At 35.5% G+C, this 13059-nt stretch overlaps 1 protein-coding gene across 6 annotated transcripts in view; it reads left to right on the top strand.

Moving 5' to 3' along the window:
- The window catches only part of LOC106707301 (voltage-dependent calcium channel type D subunit alpha-1-like), a 43156-nt gene that overhangs the window by 17199 nt on the left and 12898 nt on the right, over positions 1 to 13059 (top strand). For all 6 annotated transcript variants that reach the window (XM_045683761.1, XM_045683760.1, XM_045683759.1 and 3 more), the window contains exons 2-21: positions 4322 to 4536; positions 5051 to 5156; positions 5659 to 5798; positions 6426 to 6532; positions 6844 to 6996; positions 7262 to 7455; positions 7756 to 7859; positions 8110 to 8282; positions 8373 to 8479; positions 8621 to 8736; positions 8901 to 9003; positions 9191 to 9342; positions 9618 to 9828; positions 10129 to 10249; positions 10407 to 10492; positions 10939 to 11039; positions 11343 to 11458; positions 11694 to 11841; positions 12436 to 12562; positions 12884 to 13047. In XM_045683761.1, the coding sequence (XP_045539717.1) occupies positions 4328 to 4536; positions 5051 to 5156; positions 5659 to 5798; positions 6426 to 6532; positions 6844 to 6996; positions 7262 to 7455; positions 7756 to 7859; positions 8110 to 8282; positions 8373 to 8479; positions 8621 to 8736; positions 8901 to 9003; positions 9191 to 9342; positions 9618 to 9828; positions 10129 to 10249; positions 10407 to 10492; positions 10939 to 11039; positions 11343 to 11458; positions 11694 to 11841; positions 12436 to 12562; positions 12884 to 13047 (2738 nt within the window). In that variant the 5' untranslated portion in view covers positions 4322 to 4327. The remainder of the gene's footprint in view (positions 1 to 4321; positions 4537 to 5050; positions 5157 to 5658; positions 5799 to 6425; positions 6533 to 6843; positions 6997 to 7261; positions 7456 to 7755; positions 7860 to 8109; positions 8283 to 8372; positions 8480 to 8620; positions 8737 to 8900; positions 9004 to 9190; positions 9343 to 9617; positions 9829 to 10128; positions 10250 to 10406; positions 10493 to 10938; positions 11040 to 11342; positions 11459 to 11693; positions 11842 to 12435; positions 12563 to 12883; positions 13048 to 13059) is intronic.

Below are 13059 nucleotides of genomic sequence, written 5' to 3'. Positions count from 1 at the left end.
CCGAATCCGATAACGACACATTATTGTGTACGACGTTTTGATAACTTGCAATGAACAAAGGCCAATTTTTTATGTCGCCATCAAACTCGGGAATCTCCATCGGAGGCAATTTCGGAGGTCTAGGTTGACATGTGGGTCCGACATGAACACTAGTTTGAGAGTATTGCGATTGCAATTTTTTGGCAGCTCGTTTCACACTTCCTAATAGAATTTCGAACGAGGAAAGCGGTTGATAATCAACAACGTAATTAGGATTTGCCTTCAACTCTAAGGTAGCTATTTTATCCAGCACATTTTCAAAATCATCACGCAATGAATCAACAGTTTCAAACTCGCACAAAAATGAGTCTGCATCAAATGATTTTGAATCAATATCTTTAACGCGATCAAAAATTGTTTGCATGCGGGAGAATATCCTATCTCTTTTAGCATATTGCAATTGCAAACTGGTATCGGCCGGTGCCATTTTTATAGAAAAATAGATGTAAGCAAATGTTTAAAAATGAAACAATTTAAGCGAAAACAATAAGAAGCGACAGAGAACCGAGATACCAAGCACCGGTGCGAGCAAGCGACGTTAACGACAAATTTAATTTTAATTATTCTAATTATTCGATTCAATTTAATTATTCTATAATCGCGGTACGAAATATACGAATACCGCCAACTAACGCGGCGAGCGGGCGGCGCGGGCTTGTAATAACTTACCCGGCCGGTGAGCGAACGATAATTTAAACGAAACGAAAACGATATATACGATACATACGCGGGATGAACTACTTATTGTACACTTAATGCGATTTAATGAACACAATTTTAATTACAACGACTTGACATTAGATATATACTTATAAGCAAGTATAATATTATAACGTAATTTCAAACGACAAAATGGAGGTTAGTGTAATGTAATTTACACGACTTTAAAAGACAAATATTAAGTACTTGAATGGGTTTAAAAATGCGGGTTAAGCGAATTAAATCAATATGTAAGCGAACTAAATCAATATGTTAGCGAATTAAATACGATATAGCGGGATGAACGAAAATTTATACAAGTAGGTGGGTAACCGCGCGAACCGATGCCACGGGTGTACGAACTACTTTGTACGCGGTTTTAATACGAAACGAAACGAAACGAAAACGAATTTAGATAATGGCTAGCGCAAATTTTAACAAATAATCCCGGCTCGTTTGGACCAAAATGTAAACGCGGTAATGCAAAGGTTCTTATAGTTGGTCGTTGCACGGTGGGACGAGTACAAAACTGCGGGAATACGATAATTGAGGCAGTTCTGCTAAAGGAAGGAAGCACAGTACCTTGTCTCTTTTCACCGGTCTTCTTCTGCTTCTGGACACCTCCAGCACGAACCCGCACTCACTTTAAGGACTTTTTCGAATAAAAAGTTGCGGAGCGGCACACGCACAACGACGACGATTTCAGCCATTATAGTTTCAAAAACGTGCGATTGCGGGGCGCGTCCTTCTCGCTCACCTGTACTGTGCGGGAAAAGGACGGGAAAGGATGCAACGACCAAACGCAAAAACGGCGTAACCAGACAGGAAAATACGAACAGGATTGGTATCCACGTCTAGGTAATAAGTCTAGATTGTCAGTTTCGTATATCCAGTGACATTATACTACTGAGGAGTATTATGTTTGTAAAGAAATGTTTCCTAAGTCCGCTCTGTAACTTATTTATTAAGGGAATTTCTGTATGACATAGTACGAGTAAATGTATATATTTTCAAATGTTGTGAGTGCTACTGCATACTGGACAATGATTTCAGCTTTCATAGACTTTTTCATCTGATTTTGAGTATGTTTTTTTTGCTTGAATGTCTGGGAACGTAAAATTTACTAAGAATCATTTCCCTGAAAAAGTGTACAGAGTTCAGATATCGCACGGTTGCCCTTTATTTCCTTATAGATGATGTTTCTAAGATGTATTTGGAAATGTCATACTATAAATTTTCAGAGTAATAATTCTAATAGTGTCGTATGTCTTAATGTAAGACATGTATTAAGTCATACAGAACACATTCAAGCAAACAATATACTCAAAAATATCAGATGAAAATGTCTATGTAAGCTGAAATATTGCCCAATGTGTGGCGCCGCTATCGTACAATGTGACGGGAATCCATTATGTTTGACATTACTTGCCGGTAATGTGCAAAGGTCATTTAGCTCTTTGTATCAAAAGCTTTTGTATGAATGACATTTTCTTAAGGCAAAGTAAAATAACTATCACTTTTTAGCCGACTTCAAAAAGAAGGAGGTTATCAATTCGATTGTTTTTTTTTTATGTGTGTTACCGCGATGCTCCGCTCCTGGTGGTCCGATTTTGATAAAAAATATTTTAATCGAAAGGAAGTGCTTGTAGATGTGTCCTATTTTTTTTTTTAAATATCAATCATCATCACCTCACTATACGTCTGCAACAAGGGTCTCGGAGAATACTAGGCCTACTAGGCCATAGTCAACCAAGCTGGCCCAGTGCAGGTTGATGTCACACACATCTTTGAAATTCTTCTCAAATATGTGCAGGTTGCATCACTATGTTTTCCTTTACAGTAAGAACGCCGGATAAATGTACATATGTAAATCTAAAATCGAATAACATATCGGTACACGGCGGAATTGGAACCCAGGGCCTGTAGATTGCAAGCCAACTGTTTAATCCTTGTGCCACCGACGCTCTTATAATATGAATGAATCTTGATTAATTTCTCGTATATTTACGTAATTATAAAATTGTATAATACAGCTTTACGTAATAATTTTTAATAACATTCGCAGCATTAAAAAAACGATATAAAAGTTAAAAAAGAAGTTTACATATCCGTTCCAAATTTGAAATTGCGCGCGAAAAACAGAATTGATCCATAAATCTGAAGTATTCCTGCAATAAAGACCGTTTACTCGCAATGTTAAGATATTTATTTCTTAGTGTGAGCTGTTTACGAGGTGGAATGAGCGAAAAACTTCAAATTATTGGGATATATTCGGATCATAAACTACGTACTAAGGTTTTGTAATACTGCATTTCGTGCAGAAATCTTACAAAGACGAACATCGTTAGGAGAAATCCAGACATTGAAGTTTAAAGGTATCTTTTATTTGAAAACAAGACTGATATAACTGTGGATTTTCATGGCCGAGAGATTTGTATAACAACATTTTGCCTTTATCTTATTCTGTTGACAAAACTACGATGACCATATTTCGTATACGTGATTTGTTTGCTTTGTTTATAACAAAAACCTTAATTTTAAAAATTATTGTTTGTCTTATTACAAGTCGCTTATTCCGGTTAATCTCTGAAACGAATGGTTCGATTTTGACTGGACTTTTACTGAAAGCAAGCTTATGTACACATGAGAAACTTAGCAGTTTTTTTTTATTTTTTTTTAATTCCGTGCTGACGTAGGCCCGGGCATCAGCTAGTGTTTTATACATATCATTACAGTTATAGAGGTGTACTGGTAAAAATCGATGCGTGCAACCCCCAGGGTGGCTCCCCGCGGGAGGCAGGGAGATGCAGTTTATTTTTCCTCTTTGCGTTTATATGATGGATTCAGTATACGTAAAACCTACAAGCTTTTAACTGGATTGGTATTGAAATATTTGTTTTTAATAAAAATTCACTCGTGGTTTAAAATAAACAAAAAATGTACGAAAACTTCTCTCAAACTATGGTGCGAGGCCTTTAGGTGCTTTGTAATGAAAAAAAAAAAGTTTTATTCATAAAAGATTTTTGCTGTTGAAGATATTATTATTGACAATGACAAGACTTATAAAAAGATACTCGTAATTACAGAAAAGAAAAAAGCAAAAATAAACGAAAGAAGTAAAAGAATTCCGGGACAGGTGTTGTCGCAACAAATTTTGAATTTAGTTATCATAAATATACGTTTATTTGAAGAATCTGAAGAATAGAACCGTAATTCTCGATTAAAAAGTTTGAAATTATAAAAAAAAAACAAATCGAATACTAGGTTATGTACCCCAAACATTCGACTTGACTATTTTATGGTACCGGAGGCCTTATTTTAGTCCTCTTTCCCTTCCCACCCTTTACTTATTAGGAAAGGATGGGAAGGGGAAGTGGATTTGGCAGAAGAGGGGACATATAGTAAGGAGAAATATTCTCTTTCTGTGCGTCCCCTTCTCCGTTGATTAAAGGTAGGCAACGCATCTACATTTGCGGATGTCTATTGGCAACGGTCGCCTCGCTATTTCGGCGAGTGGTCGTTTGCTCGTTTGCTGTCTTTCATGAAATAATGAAATTCACCTTATATACCTCTTTATTTCCAGGTGAAAATGGCGACAGACCCCACACAAGTGACGGGAGCCACAACGCCCGGGGCGGACAGTCTAGGTCCAGACACGGGACAGGCATTAGTCGCACAGCCCAAGAAACCTGCTAGACCAAGAGGCAAGCCACAACCCGAGAAACCGAAAAGAAGTCTCTTCTGTCTAGGCCTTAAGAACCCTCTTCGCAAGTTGTGCTATGACATCGTCGAATGGAAGTATCCTTTAATAAAGTTTATTTACCGCATTTTGAGTCATTTAACTAGTTATTTAAGGAGTCTTTTAATGTGTGACTTAATAGAACTACATATCAAGAGACAAACGTAGGTCTCTGAGTACGGCAACTAGTGGCTAAGTATTAAAAATTGTTTTTTTCCTTTCATTAACAAATATACCACCAACTTTCCTACTTAAAATTAAGCATAAGATATATACAATCAAACCAGGATAAGCGAGGCTTTGATAAGCGAGAAACTTCCATAAGCGAGAGTTGCTGTTCGGTCTCAGCAGAAGACCTCCATAAGCGAGAAAGTCGGGTTAGAGAGAATCTCCTTTGAGAGAAGTCCCTTGGATTCTCACTTAACTAGATTCGAATGTATATGTTTGTTTAGAGCCTTAATTGACTTCAAATGTTTAACTTTCGTAGACTACTACAAGTTGTATAAATACTTATTGCATTTGTTAATAAAATTATTGTGTACAAATGACTTAACTTCCTTAATTAGCTCTCAGGCCATTCGAGTACATGATATTGACAACAATATTTGCAAACTGCATCGCTCTGGCGGTGTTCACGCCCTACCCCTCCGGCGACACAAATAACACTAATCAAATATTAGTAAGTATCAATATTGTATTATCTGTAGGCATGGATGTGCTCCGTCTTTCAAGTAAGCTACTTACTTGTAGTTTTTGATTTCATTTGTTGAGACAAGCAAAAATTTAATTCTGGTATAACATTATGTTTGTAGTTGAGTATAATTTTGTGGTTTGATAGATTATCTAGTAATAAAAAGGAAATAAATTTCCACTTCAATGTAAAAAATTAGTAAAAGCGACATCTATCGGATGACCATATATATGGTAGAATAGTTTCCGAATGTAGACGAAGTTAGAGATACAGAAGCACAACAAAAACAACCTTTAAGAGTTGTCAGTTTGAAGCACTGGAGGCTGTTAATATTAATAAAAGGAAGAATAGATGAATTAGAACCCCTACGACTTAGGCTTAGACATGTATAGACTTCAATGCTCTGTATACCCTTTGTTCTTTTACTGAGTACGTGATCCTATATCCCTTATTACAGTTGTCATTGTAAAAAATAACAATTTGATTACAGGAAAAGGTGGAATGGATTTTTATGGTGATATTTACAGGAGAATGCATTATGAAGATAATAGCGTACGGATTTTTATTCCATCCCGGCGCTTACTTAAGGAATACTTGGAACAGTTTAGATTTTACTATAGTTACGATTGGGTAAGTCAATAAAATCACGACTTCACAATCATACAGATGTAACTTGCTTTTGCTGTTGAGTGAAGAATTATGTATCCCATCTCTTTGACAGACAAGGAGTTTGCTTTCTGCCAAAGAGGTGGCATACTGGCCACCAATACCTTCGCCTTTAAATAACTCTTAAATGATTCTAAGTGCGATACGTGTGCAAAATTATCTTGTACTACTTTCTTCTTAATTTTTTTTTTACTAGCTTTTACCCGCGACTTCGTCCACACGGAATAAAAAAAATGCACACAAGATAAAAAAGTTCCTATGTCCGTCTGCTAGTTCTAAGCTACCTCCCTATCAATTTCCAGCTAAATCAGTTCGACCGAACTTGAGTTATAAATAGTGTAACTAACACGACTGTCTTTTATTATAGACTAGCTTTTACCCGCGACTCCGTCCGCGCGGAATAAAAAATAGAAAACGGGGTAAAAATTATCCTATGTCCGTTTCCTGGTTCTAAGCTACCGGCCCACCAATTTTCAGTCAAATCGATTCAGCCGTTCTCGGGTTATAAATAGTGTAACTAACACGACTTTCTTTTATATATATATAGATTTACATACATGTCAATTTATTTGATGTTGTTACTTCTTTCAGTATAGTGAGTATGATACTTCAAGATTTTTTTAAAGATTCTTTCGACGTGAAAGCACTGAGAGCGTTCAGGGTATTGAGGCCATTGAGGCTGGTCTCTGGTGTACCAAGTGAGTATCGACTCTGTACTAATAATTAAAAAGTATCTTCGCAAATTCTCTCTTAACTATGGTTATTACTTTTTTTTGGAAAAGAAGTTCAAGATAATAACGTATTAATAGGTGATACTTCAAAACCACTGAGTACCAAGCCTACTGACGATCACGATTAAAGTGTTTGTAGGAAAATAATTCGATTGTCTACTCTAAATCTTTGTATCTATTTGGTTTTTGGAATATGCTTACGTTCGACAAATCAATTAGTCAACGCTGATTCAGTTAAGACCCTTACCCTCAGGTTAAGGAATATCCTTTTTCCCCAGGTCTACAGATCGTATTGAATTCAATTCTAAAAGCGATGATTCCACTGTTCCACATCGCTTTCCTCGTGCTCTTCGTCATCATCATCTACGCCATCATCGGCCTCGAGCTCTTCTCTGGAGTTCTTCATAATACCTGTTTCTATAATGGCACTGGTAAATTGCTTTTATGTAATTTGTTTTTTTTAAGCATCACATTGTCTGGAGACAAGATCTACTTTGGGTCCACGAGTTCCAGTTAATTATGGCATCAAAAACTTTGAACGTTAAGATAACATTGAAGTTAAATTTATAAGGAAAGGAACGAGCGTACATTTAACGATTATTTCATTCCTTATAAAAGTGGACATGCCACGCGAATTTCTGGCTCTGAACATGTTATCTTTTTATTTACGTAATAATTGAATTACTCTATTTCCAGAGATGGTAGAAGAACCTTCAGTGTGTAGTAAAGACCCAGACGTGGGCGTGCAATGTGAGCCGGGACAGGTCTGCAAGGAGTCCACTTGGAAGGGACCTAACTACGGCATCACAAACTTTGACAATATAGGCTACTCAATGCTTACTGTCTTCCAGTGTATCACACTCGAGGGATGGACTGATATTATGTATGCTGTAAGGAGGTTTTATAACACTATAATTATCGTCATCATTTCGCAGTCATTAACCCACTCTATGTGAGTTGGCTTTTTCGGGGTCGGCTTCAGCTTTTGGGATCAACCTATCATTCGCCAATAAGACTTATTTTGAGTATAGAAGTTTTATATCTCTAAAGAGTCTCTCACTCTCTCTAAAGAAGTTGTTACCTTAAATAACTTTTACGGTAACATTATCCTCAAAAAAAAAAACTTCAAGACAAAATGATATCGGGTAACATGTATATAAAATTAATATTATCTAATTTTCTTATTTCAGATAGCTGATGTAAAAGGGAATACCTGGGTGTGGATTTATTTCGTTACTTTGGTCATATTTGGCAACTTTTTCGTGATGAATCTTATCCTTGGTGTACTTTCTGGGTAAGTTACTCACATGTCATAAAAATATACGTTAATAATAACTCTCCTACTTATTATTAATATTATAAATGCGAAAGTTTGGATGGATGGAAGTATAGATGAATGTTACTTCGTACAGAACGGCTAAATTTTGATACAGATGAAATTTTGACCAGAAACAGTCACTTCAGCTAACTCAGTATTTTAGTTTACAATTCGAAAAATCACGGGCGACAACTTGTAACCAATTTTTTGTTGTTTTTCATTACAGTGAATTTTCGAAAGAAAGAGAAAAAGCGAAGAGTAGAGGTGACTTTCAGAAGTCGAGAGAAAGACAGCAGTTCGAAGAAGATTTGAAAGGTTATCTGAACTGGATCACAGTCGCAGAGGAGTTGGATCTAGAGAATGACCAAGGACAGAAAGATGAAGACAGAGATTCACAAGGTGAGATGTATTCTACCTTATAAGAATGCATAGCATAATTTTTATATTATTATTATGTCAATTTTACAACTTAATTATGTACTATTACAGGTAAAAAAGAAAGAAAAAGCAACGAGGGCTCACAAAACGAAGTGAATGCGAACGGAGATCAAGTAAAAACGTCCACATGTAAAATCTACTGCAGAAGATTTGACAAGGTATTGATGTCAATGATTTTTTTTTTATTATTAGATACAAGGTTAGTCAAAACTAGTACAGAAATATAAACTCTACTTGTTACGTTTTTAGTATCTTCCTAAAGAGTCATTGATTACAGTTTGTATTCATGTCTATTTCAGATCAATCGACGCATGCGCAGAGCTTGCAGGAAAGCTGTTAAATCGCAAGCTTTTTATTGGGCTATTATTGTTCTAGTCTTTCTCAACACTTTAGTACTAGCATCAGAGCATTATCGGTAAGTTACCATTTGTGATCTGAGTTAGTTTTCAATTCCACTAGTCACATATACTGAGGAGATGTTGTGAACTTAACGAATCACAAACTATACCAGCGACATTATACAAACCTGACCTGACCTTCCTATAACATTAAGCTTTGTTTAATCATTCTCTTTTGCAGGCAACCCCAATGGCTGGATTACTTCCAGAATTATGCCAATTATCTCTTCGTTGTTCTCTTTACGATGGAGATGCTTGTAAAAATGTACGCATTGGGCTTTCAGGTTAGTCAAATAGATATACTTATTGATCAGAAAGCTTCTAAATGACCGTAGTCCATGTCTAATACCATATTTACAACTGTATTGTATCGAAGAAGATGATACTGATTGACAATATTGTTGCAAAACAAGTATTACGACAGTGGAAACTAACTAAACATATACAAAACATGATGTTTTCTGTTGTCAGGGTTACTTCGTGTCTCTGTTCAATCGTTTCGATTGCTTCGTAATGGTCTGTTCTATTGTGGAGCTGGCTCTCACACTGTCCAACACAATCCCACAGCTGGGTATTTCTGTGTTGCGTTGTGTACGACTACTTAGGGTCTTTAAGGTTACCAAGTAAGTTCCAATTGTTATATGATAAGTATTTATATATTTAAGTTCAATTTAGGAACTCAATGGTAAGTGATGTTTTTGTTTTGGAGTGGTTGTTACATTAAGTGAAGATATGGTTTTTAACATGGCTTATTTCATTTTTATTGTAAACTTTTAACTTAATTTTGTTTTTAAAGTTAATAACTATACCATCATGATAGTAACTGATACCATCGCATTATTTAATAAGGCCTCAATACGAAATGAAGTAATAATGCCTATTTGTAATACTTTTTCAGGTACTGGCGATCTCTTTCCAACCTTGTAGCATCTCTGCTCAATTCTATCCAATCTATCTTCTCTCTCCTTCTTCTTCTCTTCCTGTTTATCATGATCTTCGCGCTGCTCGGTATGCAGGTCTTTGGAGGGAGATTTGACTACGATCCCGTGCAAGAAAAAGAGAGGCACAACTTTGATTCGTTCTGGCAAGCTGTGTTGACGATGTTTCAAGTAATTATTTATAATTTTTATTCTAACTAACAAATAACAAAGGTAACAATAGATATGAATTAATACGTCACCGAAAACTTGTAGCCACTGTTTTGGTAACGAGAAATAAGAAAGTAGCTAAAATTCTTCCTCGACTTTGGCTTTGTAACATAAATATAAAGTTAGTTGAACAAAACAACAGCTACACAAAGGTATCTGTGACTAGCTGTTTAACTAATGTTTTTGTCTACTTTACCTTTTTATATTACCCTTTACATATTCTTTGTAAAAAGAGAGACAATATGTAAATACAACTTTCAGATACTGACAGGTGAGGACTGGAACGCTGTGATGTATCACGGAATCAATGCGTACGGCGGCTCCGGAACTCCGGGGATGTTGGCTTCCATATATTTTATTGTTATATTCATATGTGGTAATTGTATCCTTTTGAAAACACGATAAATATAATAAAGAGTTTAAATTCATGTTATTAGATCAGTTAGCAAAGTTGGCCGTCCACTAGTTAGAGTCTTTGTCTATTTTTTTCTATGTCTATTGAATTATTTTTCAAAAATCTTTCTTAATAATTTAATCAGATATTTTATTGAACGTGTTCTTGGCTATTGCTGTTGACAATTTAGGAGATGCCGAGGAGATGGATGAAATACAGAAAGAAAAAGATGTAAGTCTTTAATGATTTCATTTATATAATATTACTCCGTCCGCGCGGAATTAAAAAAGTGCCAAATTCCGATGATCCGTTGAGCCGTTATGGAGATACTTTCAAACATGATTGTTTCATCCATCTAAACTTTCGCATTTGTAATATTAGTAAAGTAATAAAATTATAGGGATAAACTAAAGGGAAGACGAATCTAAACTTTGTGAACATAGATGTTTGGAAGTTTGTTGCCACGTATGTAACTCCAGTACAGCTGAACAGATCTGGATGATGTTTGGATTGTTCCAAAGATACACAGATGCTAATTATTGTTTTTAAATCTACACGACGACTGATAAAATTAAAGCTAGTGTTAGGAATTAACAATTACAGAATTAAATAATAAAACAAAGAACTGAAGAGGTGAAATTTTCTATCATTTTAGTACAGACGCATACTATTTCTAGGAAGCTGAGAATCCTGAAGCTGGTAACCCTCAGCTTGATGAAGAGAGAGCCGAAACTGATGACGAGTATGCTAATGATGAAGAAGGTTATTCCAGTGAAGGGTACGTAAATTATTAATAGGAATTTTCCAACTCGTAACCAATTTGCCTTGTTATAAGATAAGAAAAAATACGTTTTGATTCTAAATAAGATTTTATTACTTTAATGCAGCCAAAATAAAAAATACAAGAAAGTAGCCAGGTAAGGAAAATTTTCAGTATTATGGAAGCTTTCGTAAAAAAATTAAGTTTAGGAGTTTTCCGTAGTAATTGTAGGTTGATATCGTTGTGCATAAAACATGTTTCTATTGATGCATATCTTTATGGGAATAAGTAAACTGATTTTTTAATTCTACGTTTCTTTAGATCAGAGCATGAATATGAAGAAACGGGTTCAGAGGAAGAGGAAGTGGAAGAGCAAGAACAAGAAGAAAGAGACAATGTTAATGAAGTCCTAGTCAATAATGATGTTAAACAAAATGGTAAGAAAGTTGAAATTAGTTTAATTTTCCGGTTTATACATTAAGTACAGTGAAACAAAACATTTTTGCGCAAGTGGGCCTGTATAGTAATTAATACTATTTTAACCTCTGGAAGCCTAAATGGCTGTACAGATTTTGACGACTGTGATCTCATTTGGTTCATATTATTCTACTAAATTTCGTAGAGGATATTCAGTTGAGCTTGTTTTATTTTTACTATTTTTATCTGTTAAAGGAGATGTAAAGAAAGAAGAGCCACAGCCTATGAAGCGGCAGGCGACTGTATCAGCAAGGCCGCGAAGACTCTCAGAAGTTGAGATCAAAACGCAAGAAAAACCGATACCAGATGGCAGCAGTTTCTTTATATTTTCTAAAACTAACTGGTAAAAGAATTAGTTTTGTAATTTTGCAGCAGTAGCATATCTAATACTTTAGTATCATTACGAAATATTATGGCACTTAGAAAGTTGTCTACCGACCGCCGTCTTTGTTTTGCCCGCGACTCCGTACGCGCGCAATTAAAAAAAAAAATTAGAGGCCTATGTGTTCTTCCAGACTATGTTCTACATCTACGCCAAATTACATCGAGATCCATGCTGCCGTTCTATAGATACCTTCAAACAAACATCCATCCATCCATCTTAACATTTGCATCTTCTATGTACTCGTATCTTATATATATATAAAAGAAAGTCGTGTTAGTTACACTATTTATAACTCAAGAACGGCTGAATCGATTTGACTTAAAATTGGTGGGCAGGTAGCTTAGAACCAGGAAAAGAACATAGGATAATTTTTACCCCGTTTTCTATTTTTCATTCCGCGCGGACGGAGTCGCGGGTAAAAGCTAGTTTATAATATTAGTAAGAAGTAAGATAGACTTTTCTTAAGTAGCTCTCAATTATCTGTTTAAGATTCATAAAAAGTTCTTGAGTTTTCAAATCAATGTAAGTTAAATGATAATTTTAAATCTCCAGGTTTCGAGTAACATGTTACAAAGTTCAAAACAACTCGTGGTTCAAGAATTTGATCCTGTTGTGCATTTTAGCGTCATCTATTATGTTGGCTTTGGAGGAGCCAGTACCTACTGGAGTTACTAATGAGGTGATGTCATACTTGTGGTTCTTTCTTTCAAACATAAGTCATGTTCTCTATCACTGGAATTCATCTACTTTTTAGTTTCCTCTGATGTGCATATGGGTATAGAATTGTTATTATTTTTACATGTATCATTAAGTTCACTTATAAAGTAATAAAGGCTATATCAATTTAACAGATAAAAATTGGCGTTGGTGCCTGTCTTAGAATTATTTTTTTAACCATCATTTTCAACACATGTTTATTTTCATCATAGTAATTTATTACTGTAACCTTTAACATTACCTTCAAATCTGTTTACTGAGTAAGTAAAATTATGAATTCCAGATCCTCCGTAAGATCGACTACTTCTTTACAACGGTGTTTACTATAGAGTTGATTCTGAAGTTAATCACATACGGCTTCATACTCCACAAGGATGCATTCTGTCGCTCCGCTTTCAATCTACTGGATTTATTGGTCGTTATCGTCTCACTCGTCTCACTTACTGGGTAAGAGTTCAA

This window comes from Papilio machaon, chromosome 23 (assembly GCF_912999745.1).
Source record: "Papilio machaon chromosome 23, ilPapMach1.1, whole genome shotgun sequence".
NCBI classification, from domain to species: domain Eukaryota; kingdom Metazoa; phylum Arthropoda; class Insecta; order Lepidoptera; family Papilionidae; genus Papilio; species Papilio machaon.
Note: the sequence above shows the minus strand (reverse complement) of the source record. Positions and strands in the feature narration are given on the sequence as shown.